The sequence below is a fragment of the Rhododendron vialii genome, chromosome 7a (genome assembly GCF_030253575.1).
Source record: "Rhododendron vialii isolate Sample 1 chromosome 7a, ASM3025357v1".
Lineage (NCBI taxonomy): Eukaryota > Viridiplantae > Streptophyta > Magnoliopsida > Ericales > Ericaceae > Rhododendron > Rhododendron vialii.
This window is the reverse complement of record NC_080563.1, coordinates 16414326-16438402: the sequence shown is the minus strand read 5'-3', so window position 1 is coordinate 16438402 and position 24077 is coordinate 16414326. Positions and strand designations below refer to the sequence as shown.

The window sequence follows — 24077 nt, the reverse complement described above, 5'->3', positions numbered from 1 at the left end:
GTTGACCGGAGTTGACCAAAGTTGACCGGTGTTGAAAGTGCCTAAAACTCTAGGGTACCCTATGAAAGTGCCTAAAATCTTAGGGTACCCTATATATGAAAGTGCCTAAAACCCTAAGGTACCCTATGAAAGTGCATAAACCGCTAAAACCCTATAATAGGAAAATGAACCCTAAAACCCTATAAAAGTGCCTAAAACCCTAGGGTACCATATGAAAGTGCCTAAAATTTTAGGGTACCCTATATATGAAAGTACCTAAAATGCTAGGGTACCCTATAAAAGTGCCTAAACCGCTAAAACCCTATAATAGGAAAATGAACCCTAAAACCCTATAAAAGTGCCTAAAACCTTAGGGTACCCTATGAAAGTACCTAAAATCCTAGGGTACCCTATGAAAGTGCAACAAGATCGAAAAACACGAAAAAAGACATATTTTGTGTTAGCCAAGCAAGGCCCTTGTCTCATTTAAGATCATTTAAATTAAAAAAGACATTTTTTGTGTTAGCCAAACAAGGCCCTTGTCTCATTAAAGGCAATTTGGTCTTTTCACGGACCTTTAACTCTAAAATATTTTCATTAATGGACTTTACACATCGCTGAAACTTAAGCTGGACTAAATCTACTTTGAGACCTCTTCTTTCGGACTTTAGACCAATTTGTCAATGTGGGGGCCATGCAATGCCTAGGTTCCAGTACCACTTTCATGTCGATCACTGTAAATCATCATCTCTTTTTACGTGGGTGGGTCACCTATTCATGAATAAAAGTGGAGTGTTAATATCGACGGCTTGACTAATGAAACTCAACTCCACTACCTCCTCTATCCCTCCATCTCTCTGTCACTGTCATAATTATTCTAGCGAGAGAAGCAAATTGAATTTTTGTCATTGCCGGTTTGATTCTTCATATTTTCCAATGTGCAATTTTTTTGGTTGCCAATTTGAAGCGTTCCCAGAGTTCTCATATTTACATCCGGTTCGTCCCCATAATTAATTGATGATTTCACTCTAATGGATAGTTTGAAATCATTCTTTACAGGCGCATAGGGGGATGAACTTGTTTAATATACGTGCACAAACTTATGCGTCAATAAATAAAGATCGGGAGTCCATCCGCCAGGGGCGTAAGTGAAGTTTTCCCTTCAATTTACCAATATGCATCAAAATTGCAGGTAATACAATGTGCACAAATTTGAAAGTTTCTCGTACAAGAACTTTGAATAAGATATTTCGAACTGCAATATTCAATACGCCATCATCACCAACACACAAACCGTATACAGAGACAACTAAATTCACAGGAAGTATAACAAATTCAAGGTTTATTGACTCTCCCGGTGTACACATAACCATCAACCCTAACTTAATACATAATCCCGAGACAAATGACAGACTTTAGACTCGACATGCACGTAGGACTTTCGACCTTAAACAATGGCCGGCCCTAGGAGACGGATACAATTAGATGAGTAGATCCTGAGACTAAAAAGGTCAGGGTTTACATTATCTTAAACTACATTAACTATGTAAATTACGGTCATCCTGTTACTAATTGGTTAGCATAATTCCCTACAAATCACTCCGCAGTGCGGCAGCAGGGATCCTCATTGACCACTCTGCTTAAGTTATGTTTGCCCAGTCTGTTGCGTGTCGTTCCCAACAGGTTGGTCATCTTCTTGCCCAGGAACTTCTTCCCCAAGTCTCTCCTGCAACAAAAATCAGATCTTATGAATCATGTAACTCGGACTAAAGGAAGCTTGGGCACTGTGGTATAAACATTTTAGATGTAAATTGTTCTCTTCACCAACTGCGAACGGAAGTCAAAATACAAAGGGGTTTTGGTTCACTTCCAGAAAGTACGGTTTCTGGGGTTTTGGGTAGGAAAGAAAACCCATGTCTTCAAATTTTGGAATCTAGTATAAACAGAAATCTTGCTTGCCCCAGGTAACTGAGATGAGTCATCCCATCCAATACCTAAGGCAGTCAAATGTCTCTCAAATGCTTTCCTCACTATAATCAATAAGACTTTACACACATTATTCACCAAAACAATCTCGAGTTCTGCAATAAGCAGCAGCAGGAAATTCCAGGAAGCCCAACCAAAGTAGCGAAATATTTCTAGGCCCAAACCAAATATAGGTAGCTATTTGTAGGCTCAAAACAAATAGAGGCAATTATTCCCTAGAACTGAAAGTGGCAATTCTGTTTTACTGGCATCACTAAAAACTGTGTTGTCAAGCATGCAGATGATCCTCGCTACAAGACTAAGCATGATGCTCCTCTAGGAATAGAAACAGACCGTGCAAAAAAATAAAATACCAAAATCACCTTCAGAGAAGCATTCTGTGCGAGAAGCTGATCATACTCATTCCTGATGCGACTCAATTCTGACCTAAGTGAGGCATTTTCTTCATTCAAAGCTTCAGCACGCTGAGCTAACTCGTCACATTCCGCCTGACTCAGAAGCATAAATATGAACACCATAGAATCATGGAGTCAAGGATGAAAGTAGCTAATATCATACACAAAAAGGAATACATTGTCATTACCTGTTTTCGTAACCTGGATCGACGAGCAGATTCTCTGTTGGACTGCTTCCTTCTCTGTTTTTTAAGTTCTCTTTCATCCTGAACTTGAAAACACAAGGTATAAAAAGTACAATTCTACTTACAGCACAGAGAGAGAGAGAGAGAGAGAGAGAGAGAGAGAGAGAGAGAGAGAGAGAGAGAGAGAACCTAGAATGAAACGCATATAGCACAACACAATCATTACCGTTCAACGTGGGGTATCTTTTTTTGAACGCGAAGAAAATTCCATTAATCATCAACATGGTGTATCTTAATATTTGAACTCAGTGGTTCTGACCAACCAAATCATTATAATTCTCCAAGGGTAATAGGTCATATCATCTGGAGTGTCCTAATATTATAGATATTCGAGCAACTGCGCAGCTGCCTATATATGGAAAGATTTTCAGCCATTTTCCTAATATGGCAAGATTTTTGGCAAACCCATTTCCCTCTCAAATTTGGCAAAATACAATGAATTGGTGGGGGGGGGGGGAGGGGTGGGTGTGGTGGAGGGGGGGCGCGGGGAGCACATGGCAATAGCGAAACATGGGTGAAGCACCCTTGTCATTGTTTGGCAAATAGCACTATTCATTACCAAAAATGGGAATGGCAATGGTAAATTTGGCTTCACGGGTGTGGATGCTCTAAGCTTCTTTTCTTGGAGAACTTCATACTAACAAGTAACAAGTAAGGGTTCAGTCACCCATTAGAAAGGAGAAACTCAAAAGTACCATTGCTCAACTGAACATGCAAGGAAAACCAGCCTCAACAAAGGTAGAATATTACAGGGCAACATAATGTAAAGATTCAAACATCCCCAATATGCAAACATCACTACTCAAATGAAAATTGTTGGAGGCATGCCCATAGAATTCTACAAAACTAGGCAAGTCAAACCTGACTTGTAACATATATTATGATTGATCCTGCCATCCCCATCAATCACTCATCATAGATATCTCACGCCACGAGATTGAAGAGATTGAACTCCTTCCGGAAACCCCCTCCTCTATGCCTTGATGTGTGAGGTTTGCAACAGATTAATCTGAGCATCAATGGAGTTATCAAGTGCCTATCATTAAACGTCTCTGTCATCAATAACTGGGCATTCTTTGTACCGTCATGCACGTGTATAAGCACCCTAATCCACAGTGGGAAAACCCAGCAACTGTAACACCCCGTCTCACATTGGAAGTCTACGACTCTACATGGATGATCTTGGGCATATAACAAACCTTGTAAGCTTTTGGCCATGTGGTGTAGCTTGTGGATCAAAATCAAGTTATTGGGCCAGTGGTTTACTTGGGGCATTACACCACCCATAAAGGAGACGTGGAGAGGAACATAATCCTACTTCTTATGACCTTACCAAACATGATGTGATCACCGAAGCTGGTCAAAAAGGCAATACCATTTGCAACTTTGAAAAGAATTAATTTAGCAAGCACAACCATGAGAATAAAGCTAGTGAATTAGATGAGAAGTTAAAATCATGGACAGAAAGAGAATACAAGGAGGGACTGAGGGGAGACCTGTAGCCACAGCTGTGATTGAAGGCTGTCACGAGATCCAGCAGTGACCATCCCCCCTGCAACTGGAGCAGGAGTTGCCTTCCCATGCAGTGCAGGGAGGGTAGGAGGAGTTGCAGTACCCCAGTAATCCATACCAATATTTAAGTTTGTGGTGGGACCAGGGACACCACCTGGAGCACCTACAGCTGGCATTGGCATAATTGCCATTGATTGATTAACCATGGTTGGAAGTGTAGTTGGTCCTCCATTCTGAGAACCACGCGTAGCTACACCATTTCGACATGCTTCAGCTGTAAAAAAGCATTGCAAAAAATATCATACAACTATGGAAATATGCAAAATTAGTGACTTCATTCAGAGGGCACATTCTTAGAATCAAACCTTCCGAAGGCTTCGTTTGTGAGTCCTGTTCAACATCAAAAAAAAGAAGACATGAAAGTGAGATCACACAACACTATTGAAAGTAAAATGACGTGGTACATAGTCCTCAATTGCTTCAAATAAATTTTTGTGACCATTGTCGAAATGTCGAGTTAGAATAATTCGTGTATCAGAAGACATGTGGGCAAGGCGAGATAATTGTATTTATCGACATACTTATCTTACTTTCAAGGATAAATTTGTGTTTACAAGGTACAAGAGCACATCGCATGCATGATATGAAAGTTTTATGTGCACTTATACATTTAACTCAAAAATATTAAGCATGTTTGTAGGATGGACAGCCAGCCACTCACGTTGGACAAATATCCTATACCCTAACCCAAAAAGCAAATGCCTGACACGGGTCTTCCAAGTATTTAGAAGAGTCAAAGTAACAAAGTGATTTACATGGGCATCAAAGTTATGGTTTTTGCACGATTTTGGATACAAAACTTTGCCCAATCATTTGTTGTCATTGAATCTACTTCTCTGATTGTATTTGGCTTCCTATAGCTGGGGAAGATTGCATTTCCATGTGCAAGCTAGGTTGCATGTAAAGGAGAATCGCCAGACATAGAATGCTAGGCCCATATCCCTAACAACTTAATCTCTTGGGACAATAGGTGATCTAGCACAGACTAACACATATATAAGGCGTGGACCTTGCATAATATAGTAGGTAATACTAACATGTATTTAAAGAAAGACTTTCGGAAGCATCAACCACCAAAATAATAGATAAATATCTGAAGTACTAAAATTGACGTGTTCATAAGTAACAGAACCCTATTTTCCCCGTGAGGGGATATTTATGCCACACGGATACTTCCCAAAAACAGCCCTGTAAGTATTACAGCCTCTGCCAAAGAAGAGTATTCCACAACTCGTGCAACAACACGAAAAGCATCCAAGTCTGAAAGCTAAATAATATCGATGCCATCTACATGAGAAAAATAGGTCAAGCATACAGAGGACGCACATGGCAGGGCATGTTTATGATGATAAATGAATTTGTGTTTGTTATCCATATATGACACAAATCACAGGGTTAAACGTCGAGTTTGGTCTTCCAATTAGTGCAATTTTATTAATTAAAACACTCACCCTTACAATGTCCATTTTGTTTTGTGATCAGCTCCCAAACAATGCAATACATAGTGAAGAATAGATAACTCGAAAAGTATAACCACCACAAATTTGTCCTCATGTTTACACCCATGTTCTACTTTCACAAACTTTATCTCAATACAGTGGTCATGCAAGGGTTGTTTTCCAGTTTGAACTATGTTACGTGGGACGCATACCGTTCTGGTACGAGGAACGGGTTCAGGAACGCGGTACACTACATGCCCGAATAGGGGTATGGTGCAGGTAGGCCTCTGTAGATTATCTAAGAATCTACTTATTTCATTATTTTCATTGCAGATTTTCCAACAAAATACAGAATTGTGTCTAAATACACATGCATAAGACAGTTCTAGAAGCCCTATAACCAATTTTTCTTGTGATGATCTTGCTAAAGCTCCACTCCTCGCTAATTTCTGAAGGAAAAAACTTTGGAATCGCTCTGGATTACTAAACTCACTGTTTTGGAATGTGTAGGTGTAGTGGTGTACCATATTTCGGAACGAGCATTCCAAGACATAATTCACTAGGGTCTAGGCCTCTAGGGTATAAGCTTTTTCTGGTACCACAACTTTGAAACATATGACGAGGAATTGGAATTTCACCCTTTCAACGTAAATGACCAGTTCATTCGTGGAGCTGATTCACAGTCTCTTTCAATTGTTAAGGAAGCTCTAGAAGAATTTCATTTTTTTTGTTGTTTAAACCTAGTTTGTAGAGGAGTGCTATATTCTTCTCAGGGCTAGACAATGGTTTGAAGAGGGACTTAACTTCTGCTCTCCATATCCAGGTGGGTACCTAACCTGTTAAAAACCTCGGAGTGCCTCTGATTTCATCTAAACTTCTTATGAAGATTGTTCACTGCTTAAAGAGAGGATTTGGCAGATAACTCATCCAGTCACAGTTACAGAGTATGCAGGTATATTTGTGCTCCATTTCCATCCTCGTAAAAATTTGAGGGAGATTGAAAATATTCTCAGTTTCCGAATGGACTGGTGTATCCCATCAGCAGACTGGTGCCAAAGTTGATTGGCAGTGGGGGTGCAGCCCTAAATAGGTTAGCGGAGTTCAGTTTGAAACCCTTACTCCTTGGAACAAAGCTACGATGCTCTTTCTACATAAAACATTGTGTTAATTTTTTTTATGTTATGTAGAAGAATAACTTGTGACACAAATTTGTTCTTGCACTTTTACATACAAAAGAATTACGTCATGGCTGAACAAACATATGCAGCCACTTTATCCATTGGAGACAAATAATCAGCAGCTATTAGTTGATTATGAAGGTATAGAATATTTGACTAGTAGGTATAGAATATTTGACTAGTAGGACATGACAACATCCTAATCTATGACCACAACCCAACCTAACAAGTGATTTCCATAAACCAGAACCAACACAAGGGTAAGCAGAAGACAGTGGACCAGCCCTCCACGTGAGCAAACCGTGCCAAAATCTCTTGTACTTGAAGCAATCATGGGATACCGAATACAAGTAAAAAGGATGTAAATCAAGATGTGGGCATACTTAAAGATAGCATCACAAATGCTGCAAAATTTAAACTTCAACAAATAAGACAAATGCGATAAAAATGAGAGTATCCATAAAACTGCAGTTCCATGCAGAAAATGGATGTCTAAGAAATAGCTGTCTAACCAAATCAATCCAACAATTTTCAACAAACTGTGTTAATAGTACCTACATTTTGAGAACTTGCATCACTTCCTTCACTTGAACCTTCACTTGCACTTTCAGCACTACATACCCAACATCAGTTATATGAGTACCATGAGACTGATACCAGAAGAAGTCAGTGACAGTTACTACAATAGGCTGCAAGTATCATGAAGCAAAAAGGCAGCAGGGGCTATTTAAGCCGCAACGCAAACACAACCCAATAAATAGAATCAGTAAATATAACATGCTGAGAAGATGAATCTTGCAGACAATTTTCAACAACTCTGCAAATTGACATAATAATGAAGGGGAAAATGATAAGCTGCTGTTTGGGAAGAACACAGTTGATGCCAAGTCCAAACCGCAAGTTAATAGCTAATCTCCAGGAGGGGGAAAATGCCCTAGCAGAAACAAAACCTAGCTGATGGATCTCTATGGTTTAATTGGCACATTCAGGTTAAAAGAAATAAGAAGATTGTAGCCTTGAGTTCCAGGGTAAAGAGTTTTTTTCTGGGGTTCCTATATCATAAATAATCAGTTTGTAAGGAGAACCACCGGAATAGTTTTGCATGGGGTTTTCTCCATAGCATGGAAACTTTTTGATGTTGCTGACTGCTGAGGGATAGAGCAATGTAATTTGTATGCTAGCTGTTAAAGCATCCGACTCAAAACCAATTGGCAATGAGTGGATAGGCCGTCCAGGCTCATATACTAGGTTTGGAGGTTATATTTAACCAATGTGGGACAAGCTCTAACACTTGCTATGTACTTTGTACACCCCTTTCATTTTGGCACTTACTACATACTATACTACTTATGATCAATAATTAAATGCCTCTGTTTATCTCACAAGGTGACCACTACAAAATGTACTTCTTACTAACTATTAACAAATGCTTCCTTTTAGCTACAAAATGTATATGTCAATTGGAGTTTTAATTAACAATTTTCAAAATGTATAACAAAAATTTTGTTATAATCTAGTTTCTCTTCTTCAAGCTTATTTCATTCGGGCCGAAAGAATTCCTTTTCAAATATGCTGTAACCGTTGGACTTGATTAATGAGGATTTGAGAGTGTTTAAAGTTTAAGATTGTGGCCTAGTACAACAGTTGTAGCCAGAGACACTTTCTTCCCCTTCTCACCCCTCCACGTGATGCATCATTTCCATTGTAACCTTTCTATACCAAATTCATCTGCCTGCCCATTGCTCGATTCTAACGACAAGTTCAGAATTGAGAAACTCGAATCCTGTTCTCATTGCATACTGACAGCACACATAAGACATGGAATAGCTATTGAAAACTGTTTATAGCCACACAATTTATCAACCAGACATGAACATATTACCTTTTGGAAGAGACTCCATTAGCAGATGCTCCTGAGGTTTTACCAGGTTCATTATTTTTTCCTGTAATCATATTAAGACTGCCCAAACTTCCCTTAGATCTTTTGATCGGTAGTTTTTCCTTCCCCTCAGGCAACTTCCCATCTGCTTCCATGCTGCTAGGCGTATTGCCCTACAAACCAATTTACATGTCATACTAAATGAAGTCGATGTGTCAGCAACATATTCTATGTACAAGGAATTGAGTAAGTGGTTCAAATAACTCACAGAAGCTTCAGCGATGCCATTAGGGGAAGGCATAGCAAAAGGACTAAAAGGATAAGATCCCTGTTCGAGTTTGAAACATGGTGTGAGAGTTAATGACAGCAAGACAACAAGGGTACGATTCGATCACACATACACACACACACAAAGAAAAAGATAATCAGCAAGAATCACCGGAGGCATAGACGGATGAGCATAAATACCACCATGAGGATACATAGCAACATACGGATGAGGTGGTGTACCATAGGGTGGCATGATGTGCTGCACATAGACAAAAAATTAAGCTACTTAGAAGAAGACGATCAACAAGCGAAAGGAAAGAATAACTATTCACTAAAGCTATGCACCTCAATCAGGCACTTAAAGCAGCATTCTTCGTACTTACATTTCAATAAAAAGTATGGTCATTCCAACCAAAAGAATCTATGAAATGGACATTCCCTATTTGGATCTCCAATTCAACTTGACTTAATTAGTACTTAATCAGGTGATGAATAACTTTAGAGAATGTTCAGTTCTAGTTTGCAGTCCACTGGTTCCGCCAGTAAACACCAGTTGAATGCTACAATTGATAAGTTAAGCCTAAACAGTGACACCTATGCACTTAAAGTGGTTTATATTAGAAGGATTCACCAAATCTTAAGGCATGTAGCGATAGCATCATGGCATGTGTTCAATAATGTCTTAACCTGTCAAACTTTCTATGCTTTTATGTCATATTATGCTAAGATCAAAATAGATACATTTTGTGGATTAAAAACTATATATGTCCATCATTGTAATTTCGCACAAAAAGAAAGCTTTTTGTGAGTGAGCCCTTTTTTTTCCTTTTCTAAGTTTCATATGAGAGCTTCATTTTCACGAAGAGACATGTCCTCAGCTTAGGCCATGCAATTAAAGTCCTTCTCCTGTCCACCAACAATTATAAAATCATGGCCATCGTGCACAACTTCTAAAGCCTCGTTATAATCTTCGGTGCTCCCCTCTCCTAATTATCTCAGTTTGAATACAATACTGTGAAAAGATGAAAGCTCAAGGTATTGTCAACAAAATATTTCTCCAAAACAAAGGTTCTTATTTAATTCACAAGGAGCTGCAGTTTGAATGATTTTTCAAACTGTTCCATCCATTATCTATGCTGGTGGTACGAGACTTTACCCTATCAGCTAAGTTCACAGATTTGCTCCAAAAATCAAAATAACACTTCACAACAATCTCTAACCACTATCACTTTCATGAAGTCAACGATTTTTCAAACTGTTCCATACATTATCTCTGCTGGTTGTATGAGACTTTACCGTATCAGCTAGCCCAACAAAATCAATATTAAGCAGCATGATTCAATGCTGTCCCATGTACTGTAGTTATTGTGCTCATATTGAACATCTATCAGTCAACACCAAGGGCTAATCCATAAGCAACCACATGACACACGACTGCACGAGTAATGGCATTTCGAAACTACCAGCAGGCTGTTCTCATTTCCATCCAATATCAGATGTATGGATCAGAATCATCAGATAAGAAAAACTTTAGAGCTGTCAAGTGAACAAGGGTGCAAACTACAAACTCATCCAAGCGTGCTTACCAACAAAAATATCAAGCTCAAAGTGACATTTGTAGCTATCCCAAACTACAAAACAAGCTGAGCTCAGCTTGTAAAAAACAGGAGCGTAACATAGTCATGTACATTGCTATAACCTCAAAGTACCCAAAAACACAAATACTGATGTGCTTGAAGACAAGATCTTTGAACCAAAAAGGTTGAGCCTAGTGCACAAAGGCTCCGGTATAACAACAGGTTCTAGACGATATGACAGGAAGGCAGCAATGATATAGGCCAATAGCACAGGCCATCGTGCAAGTTACCTCTGGAATTAAGACCTTTCAAGTCTTGTGCACAATGAATGCAAGACCAGGCCAAGTGGAAACTAGGTTAGGATGACAAACAAACTTTACCAAGCATTACCAGACTACTTGAGCACTTTCTTGACTACATGAAGATCAATTCACAAGCCAACGTAGAGCTCAGCATGGCTCTTGAAATGATAGTGACATACCATAAGTGTCACACAACTATCTAAAAGAGTGACATGACAGTAGTGGATAGTAGGGCTAGGGGAAGAGGAAGACCTAAATTGACTTTGGATGCCGTGATGCGGAAAGATTTGGGCTTACAATGAACAGGTAGCCCTGGACAGAGCTCAAAGGAAAAATAGGATTCATGTAGCCAACCCTAATTGATTGGGACACAAGGCTTGGTTTGGTTTGGTTTGGCTTGGTAATTCACACAACTGCTTAAAGTAATCTCAAAACTCTCCCTTTCCTTAAACAAAGTCTCTACGCTAAGGATATCAAACAAATACAAAGTAAACATAATTAAAAAGAACAATTTCATTGATAATAAAAGATACATACCTGAACTCCCCACATGTAGGGGTGAGCTTGAGGGCTCGATGCCAAGTACCCATGTGGAGGCATTGGAGAATATGCCTGTTACAAACACAATCTCTACCAAATAACTAACACTAACAAAACTCTTTCAGTGAAAAGAAAAGGACCAAATTGAACATGTTTGATGTAAGAACCTGAAAACCAGACCAGTCTGGAGTCGGCGTGCCAGTGGGTGTAGATGAAGACTGCTCCTGAACAACACCAAAGAACAACAGACCTTACACGAGATTTCTAAAACACCCTCCGTATGCTTGTAAAAAACGAAAAGTAAAAAACGAAGGAGAGGAGTATACCTGTGGGGTAGGGGTAGGTGTCTTCGGCTCCTTTGCCTCCTTTGCAGGTTTGTCCATCTCACTACTACCCATGAATCAACTGCACCAACACCTCAAGAATTCCCCAAAACCATCCTTCAATACGTAAATAAAATTACAACGATGCCTTTGAATTAAAACTTTACACTCATACCTACCAGCTCTATTTATCAGGGAAAAAACTATCAAAGATGCATAATGGTAAACAGAGAAAGATAGCTTCAACCATTCATGTAATTTTGGATATATTGTCAGATAAGCAATTATTTTTAGGTAAAATCACGGCCTAGTCTGTTAATAACAATTTATACAGAATTGCTTGAATAGAATCATAAAATTCAACTTTTAGGTGCGTGGTGCTCCTTATATGTGCAACATTTAATGGAGCTAACAAGCTCCGAAAAATTCAACATTTACATCAGATTGTCCCAAATTTAAAAAGAGGAAAATAATCTATTATCAAAATAATAAAAAACAATTGATATTCAAAACCCTAAAAGGACAAAAAGGAAATCGACATAGCAAGCATATAGAATTGAGCTTGATGAGTGAAACATACCGCAACTCGAGCAAGTCAACTCAGTGCCTATCAATCAGCCAACAAATTCTAGGGCAAATTTGAGGAGGAAATCTAAAATGCGGTGATTCAGGGAGAAAGTGAGGGTAAAGAGGGATCGATTATCAGAGTTTGATTGAGGGTATGTGAACAGTGATCGACGATAATCACTGTTTAGAGGATTTGCAGAAAGCAGGAGACAAAAAAGAAAACCCAAATCTGCTGCGTTGTCTCTCTGTCTCTCTCTTCCGCGATGGTGCGTTTGAGCTTTGCTGGCTGATTTCGATGACTGGATGGACAATTGTATGATCCAACGGCTGTTATACGCTTGGGCGAATAGCTACGTATGCACCAATATAAATCGAGTTGGGCCGAAATATTCGGACCAGTCTATGACTATGAGTCTATGAGTCTGAAAACGACTCAGACCGGACGCGAGATCATCTGTGCCACCTTTGTGCCGAGGAATTTTCAGTTGGGTTGTGTGAGTTTTTTTTTCAAGGCTCGAGATTGAACGGTCGAAAAATCTCTCGGTACCTGCACAAGGATTTTTAACGCAGAAGATCTCGGTTCCGTAGACTGGGAGTCATATTTTTCCTTCTTTGAGGAAAAAAAAATTGTGATACCCTAATTTTCTATTAATAATTTTGATATTTTCAAAATTTCAGGTGTTATTTTAAGAATCCGTGAAAAGTTCAGACGTTTTTTAGAAAAAATTTCTTTTTCATTCAGAAGTTAAAATTTTAAATTCTAAATGAAAAAAAAAAATGGGATCAAGCACTGAGAGATATCCAATTGATCTAATTTTTCACAAGGTTCCTCGAAAAATTATTGTAAAATTATTCAATAGCTTGGATTATTTGTGTGGGCTCACACACTGTCTGTGCACTTAGGGATATCTAATTAAGCTAATTTCTCACAAGGTTCCTCAAAAAATTATTGAACAGCTTTAATTATTTGTGTGGGCTCATACACTATCTGTGCACCATTGGTACTCATTGGTTTGCACATTACTAAAACTATGCATACATCATTTGGTGTATACCCAATGTAACTATCTTATCAAGGCCACTTCGAAATTTCACACAAATAATCGAAGCCGTTCAATTTGTTAAAAATAATTTTTTAAGAATCCCTTTAAAAAATTACTAGCTTAGTATGAAATCTGTACAGAGCATACACATATCCTTTTCGGCCCATTTTGGGTCTTAAAAATTTATCGGAACTGCTCATTTTATTTATAATACTTTGTTTACGGTTTCTACAAAAAATAAAGTCAATCTAGTATCGGTTAAGGCTCTACGAAACGTCCAATTTTGTCCCATAATTTAGGCCTGAATTCTAAAGTAAAGTTTGATATTTCGCAAACATCCTTACCGATACCGGATTAAGCTTATTTTTTTAAGGATCATATATAATGTATTTTAATCAAAATGAACAGCTCTGGTCATTTTTTTGAACGGATTTGTGCACTGATATGTACCATTATCCTTTCTGGTGACTACTTCCACAGCAATTGTGCACAGATCGTAATGTTGGGCTCACTATATGTATAATATTTTTTTGAAAACTGCAGCCAAAAATCAGCTTAATCTGATACTTATAAATGTTTGATCTAATTATCTAACTTTTCATTTAGTTTTGGGTCCGTTTGATTAGCGAGATAATAGTAAAAAGTGCAAGAAAAAGAAAAAAAAAATTTGGTGTTTACTTAGCAAGAATGTCTTAGAAAGTGATAGAAAATAAACTTTTCCGTATAACCCTCTAAAACTAGGAAGCACGCGCTTTATTTTTTCTCACAAAAAAGTTCAGGAAAAAATTATTTTCTTGCAAGAATGAATATCTATTACTCTAACTTCTGTATTTTCTTGCAAAACTTTCATCTTAATCAAACGGATGCGAGAAAGAAAAATATATCTTCTTCCTCTTTTCTTTTACTTCACTTTCTCTCATTTTCACTTTCCATTATATTTTTCTTGCTAATCAAATGGATCATGAGAATCTTTAAAAGTTAAATGATTGAATCGAGGACCTTTACGTATCGGATTAAGGTCATTTAACGGCCTGGATCGTTTATGTAGAACCCGTAGTGAATCTCACATCGCGATCTGTGCACAATTATTATGCAAACATATTTTCTGAACCTAAAAACTCCCCTTCCTTTCTTGTAGAGACCTGGATACTTTTTAATTATTGAAATGCTTATAAAATGCCTAATTGGGAAAATAGGATTTTATTTGGTGGTTATTTGAATCGAGGATTGAAGTGAGAGAATAGAAACTTGAGGGTGTGTGTGTGTGATTTAAAGATATATAAGTATATATAGGAGTGTGTGTAGGAGATAATTATCTCTCTCTCTCTCTCTCTCTCTCTCTCTCTCTCTCTCTCTCTCTCTCTCTCACACACACACACACACACACACACATCGTCCTCTCTCTCTCTCGCCGTGTATCTCTCTCTCTTCCCCTCTTACTCAAAACTCTTTCAAGACCTCAAGAATCTCAGAGATTAACCTCCCTTCGACTTTCCAATCGCGTTCTTGAGCTCGAAAATTCTTGGGTCAAGCTTGAAGCGGAGCTTTAAAGTTCAAAGAGGCTAGGGCTCGTTCAAATCTCGTAGATCTTGGTTATCGTCGCGAGATAGGGATTTCTTTACCTCTTTTATGTGTTTGTATGTTGATTTGATGCAAGAATCGGTCATTGATTATCTCCCTTGGTTCATTTGAAAGCTGTCAGAAATCTGCAGAAAATCGCCCAAATCGTGTAGCGATCGATCCCCCCTTTCATTTCTGGTCCAGCAAGCCCAGGGATCGATCCCTGGTGATGAGGGGATCGATCCCTCCCTTCTCTGGAATTTCTGCTCGTCTTTTGGGTTTCAGCCCAACTTCAAACGGCTATAATTTTTTGTCCGATGTCGGATTCATGCAAACTTTATATCGATTCGAAGGTCTTGAAGTTAGCTTTTCATTGCCACCAAAATCACCTAAAAACTATAAGTACACAAAAAGTTATGACTGTTAGAGTGAGGGTGTGTCGGTCTCCCAACGTCCATTGGCTACTCCTATGATCCTTGTTTTGTCATTATGACTTTCTATGATTAGTAGATGCTATTTTTGACTCGTTGGCCTTCCGTTAGTAAGGAATAAATAATAGATTACTTGGTTAAAATGCCAATAAGATGCAACTTGCGAATGAATGATTGTTTGTGAACGTTTGTGACATATTGTGATATTGTTGGCTTGTCGTGACATACTTCATGAATGAATGTGGATTTTGAAAAGCTTTAACTTGTATATTGAGTGAGGAAATAGTTGTCGGGGTCAGTGGTCGATTTAGAAAGTCTCGTAACGCAAAGGGTGATAATACGAAGACTTAGATGGTCTCGTAACGCAAGGGGTGGTAATACGGAGATCCTAGATATTGGTGCACACCGTAACGCTAGGGGTGGTAATACGGTAACTCTTGTAGTGCTATACGGTAACGCAAGGGGTGGAAGTACCGATAGTGGAGATTAGTGATAGAGGGTCGTGTCGAACCGTAGAGTTGCTCGAGTCTTATAAACAATGTGGTTAATTGGTGATAGTGGTAAGTCTTAAAATGGTAGTTATGAATGATTGGCATCCCTTTGAAATGATTCCTATCTATCGATTGAGTTATACCTTTATGTCTTCATCTCTCTGCACTCGTCTTCATGTTTGCACACAGAATTGGCAAAGATTTTTCTACTGGGCTTGTAGCTCAACCTAATCTTTCTTTTTAGGTTCAAATGCTGGTTAATAGCTCGCATACATTGTATGCTTGAAAGCGAAAGACTTTTTGGAAGCTATTTGTATTGAGCTACTTAATCATCTTTGTAAATGACTTTCTTTTGATAAAGATGGGTTTGTAACTATTCATTCAAAAAATTTCTTTTGACTAAACAATTTGTAACTTAACAACTTATCGTACTTGTTTTAAGTTTATTTGGGCCGGAGTGCCAATGTTGTTTCTCCTTAGAATTGAGGACTTGTTTGTAAAATTAAACAGGTGAGGACTCTTTTGGGATATTACTAATGATATGCGATGACCTTTTTATTGAAATGGAATATTTATTTATGTTGAAAATCGAGGGCGTGACATTTCTGATCTATCTATTGTATTCTAGTAATTACGGTTTTGTTCGTTTCTCTTTTTAATTTTGTTTTCTAATCATTACCATATTTCTCTCTTCAATCATTATCATATTTTTCTCTTCAATCATTACCCTATTTCTCCGATTATTACTTTCATTTCTCTTTCTATCTCTGTCTACTCATTACTCATCTCACTAATCATTGTCATATTTCTCTCTCCACCCACTATCAAAACTAAAATACTTGGATGGGGCATAGAATTATTGTTTGCGTTGTATACTCAATTGGGTCTCGGATTTTCTTATGGTCCGTAAGGACCACCTCATAATAAAATGCGGACCTCCATTTTTCGATTGAATTTCGATGATTCGAGCAGCTCAATATATATATCAGTCCCCTTCAGGTAAGAGCACCATTATCGTATTAAGTTGCGGACCTCCCATTTTCTCTCATTTTCTGATCGAATTTTGATGATCTGAGCCGCTCAATGTGTTCAAAACGTGATTTTAAAGGTACTCGGGAAAAATTAACAAAAAAAAAGACCGAGAAGGGCTTCATCCAAGCAATTTTTATTTGAACCGTTCGATAAAAAATAAACAAAAACAGCTCGGATGAAAGCCCTTCCCGATCAGTTTTTTTGTCTACTTCTCGCGAGTACCCTTAAAATCACGTTCTAAAGATATTGAGTGGCTCGTATCATCGAAATTCGATCGAGAAAGGGGAAGTTTTTACCTTAACAAGGTAAGGGCACTCTTACCTGAAGTTTTGTGATATATATATATATATATATATATATATATATATATATATATATATCACCAAAAAATGAGACCAAAACATAATCTTTCTCATCCCATCCCATGATTTCCGTTCAATCCCTAAAACTTTGGATCCCAAAAATTCTGGTGGGATTATATATAAGTAAGCATCTCTCTCTCTCTCCCTCCTCCAAAGTCCTCCACTCGTTCTCCATAAACAGTCGCCGCCATTCACTAGTCCTCCGACGTCCTCAAGTGGGCGGCGATCCACTTGTCATCCGACGTCCTTCACTCTGTCGCTGCCGTTCGGCTCATCCAACCCCTATTTAAATCCCAGAACGTCCCAATTTCCACTGCCACCGAAATCGAAATTCCAAAATGGCGTTCTTTGCAATTGTGACCGTCCAATCATCCGGCCCACCATTGCTTATCAACCTCATCATCGCCTTCAACCAAATCGTCGCCAATTGGCACAGGTAAGCCATCATGAAATCTGATCTATCTTGATTGAGACCATCGTTAGCGCCGCCTAACAAATCCACCATCCCATCACCAACCAGCTCTGTCAACACATGGTTGATTTTTTTTCGGGTTTTAGTTTTCATGGTAAATTATTTGTATCATTTACCATGAAATACGCTTCTCTGTTATTTTCATTTCACAATAAATTATTTGAACCATTTACCATAAAATATTTGTTCGAATCATGGGATATTTATCATGTCCACGTTGTAATCGTCATGGTAATTTAACTATATAATGTCATGGTAATTTAATCATGTAACGGTTTGAGTATGTCATGTTATATATATTTTTAATGGTAATTTAGCCATGTTCCGTGTAATAAGATCAATGGAAAATATGATTTTTTGTTGTCTGGTTGGCTAACTCGAAGAATGAAGAAAAAATACAAAGATGTGATTAACTTATCATGTTATATTCCTAAAAATATTGATTTCTCAAATACATTCAATGATAAAAAAAGAAAGAAAGTAATCAAACATATTGAAATTTACCAAATCCCATTGAATTAGGAAAATAATTCAATTCAATCCCACTAAATTAAAAAAACAATCTAATCCGATCAAACTAAATTAGGAAAGCAATATAATATAATATATGTATATCATAATGAAAAGGGTAAGAAAAATAATTTATACATTAAAAGGATGAAAATATAAGCATGAAAAAAAAGACGGGATGAATTCTTACATAACATGGATAAAGAAAGAAGATGAATATTTAAATATTCCTAAATTTTTTTTTACATAGCATTGTAAATGAACTGTTCGGCAGATCACAGGAACCGTTGCCGTTAAAAATCGAACTGTCTGAAGAGCGCCACGTCAGTGACCGCCGTGGAAAAAGATCAGAAATCACGAATAAAAAATTCACCCCGTTGTTCTCTGTTTCAACCACCGGTATTCCACTTTCCCGTTAACCTCTGCTCTCCCTTTCCATCGAAACCCTAACGGCACCTGAGATTTCCTGAAGAGATATGCGAATTTCCGCAGTCGTAGCCGACGTACTGGTGGCTCTGCCGTCTCCTTGCGGCTTCAAGTCGCCGGAATTCAAGCATTCAAACTCGTTCTCCGATTCCAAGTTCTGTCTTTCTTCTGGATTCTTCAGAGTAAGATTTCTACTTCCTCGCATACCAGATACTACGTGATACACGAATAGATATTATATGTGCTCGTATTGCTTGAATTCCCACGTAATTCTTCTGGTTTCATCAGAGTAAGCTTTTAATTTTAAAACTATTATTATGCGTGCACGTTGTTGAACGTTTCTGTGAGAATGGAAATGAAAGCCAAAAGGCCTAATGATATTGGATTCGAGATGTTTTCGGCCCGTAAAACACACACACACACACACACACACACACACACACCAGCACTAGCCACCGTAAAAAGATCTGTTTTATGATCTATGGAAATTCAGAACTCTAATATTTTCGATGACATTTGAGTTTTGCCTATAGTTAAGTTTGTTTATTTACACATAAAGAAAGAAGGAACTCAGCAGCGTGTCAAGTCTTGCACCTTGAAGTATGCATAAAATTGTTTCAAAAAGATATTTACATTTATATGCCACTGGGTGTCTCCAATAATCAACATGTCCATGAAGGGTACCATGAATTTAACAATTGATTTGAGACACATAAGAAGTGTGGGTAGCCCTCCTCCATACAAATAGATGTGGTTCTTATATTGGAGGCATAGGTAAAATGATTGGATATTGGGATACTCTTAACCTAAGTCACATAATGTGTGAACGCGAGCATGAAAGCGTCTTTCAAGAACGTCCTAAAGTATTAAAATTCTCAAAAACAAGGATTGAGAGTGTGAGTGAAGGCCAAACTGAAGGATTATGTCACTAAGCTCTTAACATATTAATATGGCGTTACAGCGGCAACTATCTCCTAGAGCCACTAGTAATATTCTGGCAAGGATTGTTAATCGCCCTATAAACTCATCATTTTCTCTTTTGTGCTTTCACTCAACTCTTTAGTTTGTGATGTTTTGATGAGCAAGCATCTCATCCATGTCTACAAAAACTAATATATGATGTAATAATTTTTAATCTACCCAATAACCTTATTAATGGTTGCCCATCACATTTCTTGTTCAGAATGGAGTTCTTATATTTCTTTAAATTCCAATATATTGTTAATTTGAATAGATCTGTAGGTGTTCTTTTGAAGTAGATTGATTTTTAGGTTAAGGGGCATTGTTGTTTAGGTTTCTGAAGAATGTTTGAGTGGTCCAGATTAGGGTTTTTCCTTGTGGTTGGGTGGGTTGTATCTGCTTTTGTTGATTATTACTCCCTCCGTCCCTTTTTAAGTGTTCTGTATTCCATTTTGGGTTGTTCCTAAATAAGTGTCCTACTGTAAAGTTAATGGGTAAAAATTGGTATATTTTCTAATTTGCACCTAAAAGTAGATTCCCTTTTGAAAAGTTGATAAGTAAAAGTGTAATGATGATGTCTCCATAAAGGGTAAGTATGGAAAGTAATATTTTGGAGGTACAATTATGTTTGACTCCTAAAACTGCGTGAAAGTCAAACTAGGACACTTAAAAATGGACGGAGGGAGTATTGATTAACAGACAAAAGTATCTGCTCTGTATCCATCTGCCCATTATGATAACCGAGCATGTTGTGCAGAGAATCCTACACTGCTTACTACTTCTGACTCCTGGCTGTATTTGCTTTTGTTTTGTTTGTTCTTTTTCTTTTTTTTTCCTTTTTTGAGGCTTTGAAAGCATATTACTCTTTGGGGTCTACCTTTTCAGATGTCGCCTTCCTGTGTTCTCACTATGTCATTTACTTTGTAGAGCTCTCCTTCCCATTCCATTACTAAGCTAGGAACTGGATTGGATTATAAGTCCCAGTCAAGATCCTTAGTAGTGAGAGCATCGAGTAGTTCAAGTGGTGATTTGGCACCGGTTGCTCCTGTTCAGTTTGATTCTCCAGTTGGCCAGCTGTTAGCACAGATACTGCAATCCCATCCACATCTTCTCCCTGCAGCCATTGATCAGCAGCTTGAGAACCTTCAAGCTGAAAGAGATGCCCAGAGAGAAGAAATGCAACCTTCATCACAGCAAGATCTCCTCCTCTACAAGTAAGTCGTTTGATATCCTTACACACACATGATCGCACCCAATACCCCTCCTATTGTATGGCCCCTGAAGCATTTGTCTTTGCAAAAACCCCAGCACTTAGTTGTGGTTCAAATGTTTTGATATTACTATTAGAGCTTTAAAACCAGAAATGATATCAGACCAACAGATTTTGATTGCATTCGGTTTTATGGTTTCCTGGTCTCTGACATTCTGACTTCCTAAGTAGGATTATGCCTGCCCTGTTAATTACAATTGATAGTGATGCTTCATAAGTTTCTGTTACTTTTGGGTTCAAAGTAAAGTTTATCATGGGTAGATTGTACAAAGTTTAAGCTATAGGCTGCTCACAATATCCTGAAACGAGTGATTTAGTTTAAGAATGGTGGAACTGATGCAAACACTTTCTGTGACATGATTCCTGCTTTTTGGAAATGTTGGATCAGTTGCCCATCTCTATGGTATTTGTTAGCATACACAGTGTTTTAAAACAAGGAATAAATCGGCAATTACCCGCTGACGGGGCCTATCCGATTAGGTCTGACTAATGATTAATTGCTGATTACTAATAAATATGCACCGATTAATCGCTCGAAGGTTACTGCACCTAGCGCCTAGCGACTTTTAGAACATTGATAATACATCAAATTCTAACTTCTGAAAGGTGGTTTCCCTATGCTTCTTTTAGTCCAATGGTTTTCAGGCTTGTAATTCCTTTCTTCGTTTGTGAAGCAAACTATACAGGTATGGTACAAACTGGGTAGAGTGCAAAATTAGGAGTACAAAAAACATAAAGGAATGAGGTTATGAAAGTGAGATTCTGCATTGTTTCTTGAAAATAACATAGACTTAGTCTTGAGTTGTAAAATCAGCAGAATACAACAGAGAGGTTCAGATGTAAGCTCCTTTAGAGGAGTCATCTGTCAAGATAACTTCTGGGATATTGAAAAGAAGCCAAGTGATGCAGAAACATTGGATTGGGAGAAAACTGTCGAAGTAGTAACTTTACTAGATTAGTATGGATTCAATAAGTACCTTTCTTATTTTTAGTCTTAAACATAAACATGATAGAACGGGAGTTCCATACTAACACTCATATAAAAAATTTACCGAGATAATGAGTTATTCAATACCCATTTGGAACCAAATATCTCACAATTGTCATCTTAACTCTCAAGTTGCCTCATACTATTAGACTGAAGGTTGAGAACAAAAAGAAAATATTAAATGTCTAAGAGAATATGAGAACGTAGATTTGAGGAGTGAAGTTAGATTATAAGATAAAACAAGTGTGTATTAGTGAAGTTAGATTATAAGATAAAACAAGTGTGTATGAAGAGGTTCCTCTGAAATTTATGGGGCTGTAAGTTATCTGGTTCATCTTTCATAACGATAGTCAAGCATTTGTTGGCTTTTTCTTTACCCCCTCTCTAGAATCATCTTTCTTAGATTTTTCACTCACGATGGCAAACTGCATTCCAACTAAGCCATGTAGCATTTTTGTTCGGGTTACTAATCCTACTATTATTCTCGGACCGTTGTTGAACCTTATATTTTGTGAAAATAAAAGTAAATAACTTGTCCTTAGTTAAAAGATTACCCGCACCTTGAAAAACTTATTTTGCTGCTTCTTAACATTAATCTGGAATATTAAAATTCTGGTGTCCAAACTGCATTTTTCTCTGTCTGCTACCTAATGAAGGGATCTGTTTAACATATCCAATTTATATCTTTGCCCTATGTTTCAACTCTTCAGCTCTAGTTGAACAGTCTCAAAACCTGTCTAAATGAATGAATTCTTACTGGTGCTTATTCAGGTTATTCTTATGCTTTTCAAAATGGTTTGACTGATTCACGTCAAATAAACATACAGGGAAAGATATGTAGCTGGATGGTTGACTTGAAGTGGCCAACGGCTTCATCTAGAAATTTACCCTTATTAGGAGTTTGGTACTATCATAGTATGTTGGGATTGGAAACATACTTATTCGAGAAACAAAGTGAAATGTCACGATTGGCAATAGATTTTCTGTCAAGATACCTGCTTTTCAATGTTCCTTTTTAAAACTATTAATTTTGCATGGAAACTCTATCCCATTTAGCTTCAGCATAAAATTTCATAAAAACAGGTCTGCTCTTATCTGCTGTCCTGCATGGTGTGCCATTCCCGTGCTTACGGATTCAATAGCCGGTGATTACAAACTGATAGATCTTACAAAAGGATGATGATTTCAGGAGAATAGCTGAAGTCAAAGAGAAGGAAAGACAGAAGATATTGGAGGAGATAATGTACTGTTTGGTTGTAGAGAAATTCGTAGACAAAGAAATTGCAATGATCCCAAAGGTATTAGCTACCTCAGACCCTACCAGCAGGGTGGACTTCTGGCCAAACCAAGAACTGAAACTGGAGTCCGTCCATTCCCCAGAAGCATTCGAGATGATACAGAGCCACCTATCCATTGTTCTCGGGGAGCGCTTTGTGGGACCACTAGATTCCATTGTCCAGATCAGTAAAATCAAACTTGGAAAATTATACGCTGCTTCTATCATGTACGGTTATTTCTTGAAGCGGGTCGATCAGAGGTTTCAACTCGAGAGATCGATGAACACCCTACCTAAGGGTTTCGAACAAGAGCAGATTAAGTTTGAGGATCCAAAACCCGGAATTCGGCTGTGGGACCCTGATTCATTGATACGTATTCTACCGGACGATGGTGATGGAGGGGACCCCACTTCCTCTGATGAGGGTAAGGGATACAGGCTGAGATCCTATGTGATGTATTTAGATGCGGAGACACTCCAGAGATACGCAACTGTAAGATCCAAGGAAGCGATTTCTTTGATCGAGAAGCAGACTCAGGCCTTGTTTGGAAGGCCGGATATCAGGATTTCTACAGACGGCTCACTTGATACATCTAATGACGAAGTCATTGCTATTACTTTCTCTGGGCTGACGATGCTGGTTTTGGAGGCTGTTGCATTTGGATCGTTTCTTTGGGATGCTGAAAGCTATGTCGAATCCAAATGCCACTTTCTTAAAAGCTAGGCCAAGCGTTAGTCACGAGATTTGATGTTCTTTCAGCTTTGTGGATTGTATTGCTTGTTAAAAAAAACCTGTTATTTGATAATTACTGAATGTAAATAGGGCTAGTTTGGACGGGAGGAATGTTGAGGGGAATGTGAATGAGGTCAAACATTCCAAACCTTGGGGGCCATTGGAGAGTTTGCTCGGTTGATAATTTCGCGGTATCAAAATTAGTTGAGGTTCGCGAGCTAGCCTAAACATCTGATTAAAAAAAATGAGTACTCTACGTTGACTTCACAAA

General features: G+C 38.1%; 2 protein-coding genes across 8 annotated transcripts; one reads left to right on the top strand and one right to left on the bottom strand.

Moving 5' to 3' along the window:
* Positions 1-1198: 1198 nt before the first annotated feature.
* On the bottom strand, positions 1199-12572 carry LOC131333788 (bZIP transcription factor 16-like). 7 transcript variants are annotated; one of them, XM_058368538.1, is made up of 13 exons: positions 12266-12572; positions 11689-11802; positions 11530-11586; positions 11360-11434; positions 9113-9202; positions 8942-9001; positions 8677-8846; positions 7353-7407; positions 4483-4507; positions 4102-4391; positions 2549-2626; positions 2328-2453; positions 1199-1705 (listed from the first exon to the last, which is right to left on the bottom strand). In XM_058368538.1, the coding sequence occupies exons 2-13, from the start codon at positions 11758-11760 to the stop codon at positions 1625-1627; spliced, it is 1179 nt and encodes a 392-aa protein (XP_058224521.1). In that variant the 5' UTR covers positions 11761-11802; positions 12266-12572; the 3' UTR covers positions 1199-1624. The 7 variants fall into 7 exon arrangements, with proteins under 7 accessions (XP_058224521.1, XP_058224525.1, XP_058224527.1 ...); XM_058368542.1 differs by having other exon boundaries at positions 4102-4385; XM_058368544.1 differs by having other exon boundaries at positions 11530-11580; positions 11689-11779; positions 12266-12562.
* Positions 12573-18462: 5890 nt separating this feature from the next.
* LOC131333787 (UV-B-induced protein At3g17800, chloroplastic) lies at positions 18463-24077 on the top strand. The gene is made up of 3 exons (XM_058368536.1): positions 18463-18761; positions 20467-20753; positions 22987-24077. The coding sequence occupies exons 1-3, from the start codon at positions 18630-18632 to the stop codon at positions 23795-23797; spliced, it is 1230 nt and encodes a 409-aa protein (XP_058224519.1). The 5' UTR covers positions 18463-18629; the 3' UTR covers positions 23798-24077.

Bases quoted from the DNA above. Each gene is read 5' to 3' on its own strand.
- LOC131333788 (XM_058368538.1), bottom strand. From the start codon at position 11,760: ATGGGTAGTAGTGAGATGGACAAACCTGCAAAGGAGGCAAAGGAGCCG. The intron at 4,392-4,482 runs GTTTGATTCTAA...GCTTTTTTACAG, and splicing joins ACAAACGAAGCCTTCGGAAG to CTGAAGCATGTCGAAATGGT. The intron at 2,627-4,101 runs GTCTCCCCTCAG...TTTCAAGTTCAG, and splicing joins AATCACAGCTGTGGCTACAG to GATGAAAGAGAACTTAAAAA.
- LOC131333787 (XM_058368536.1), top strand. From the start codon at position 18,630: ATGCGAATTTCCGCAGTCGTAGCCGACGTACTGGTGGCTCTGCCGTCT. The intron at 18,762-20,466 runs GTAAGATTTCTA...TTTACTTTGTAG, and splicing joins TTTCTTCTGGATTCTTCAGA to AGCTCTCCTTCCCATTCCAT. The intron at 20,754-22,986 runs GTAAGTCGTTTG...TGATGATTTCAG, and splicing joins CAAGATCTCCTCCTCTACAA to GAGAATAGCTGAAGTCAAAG.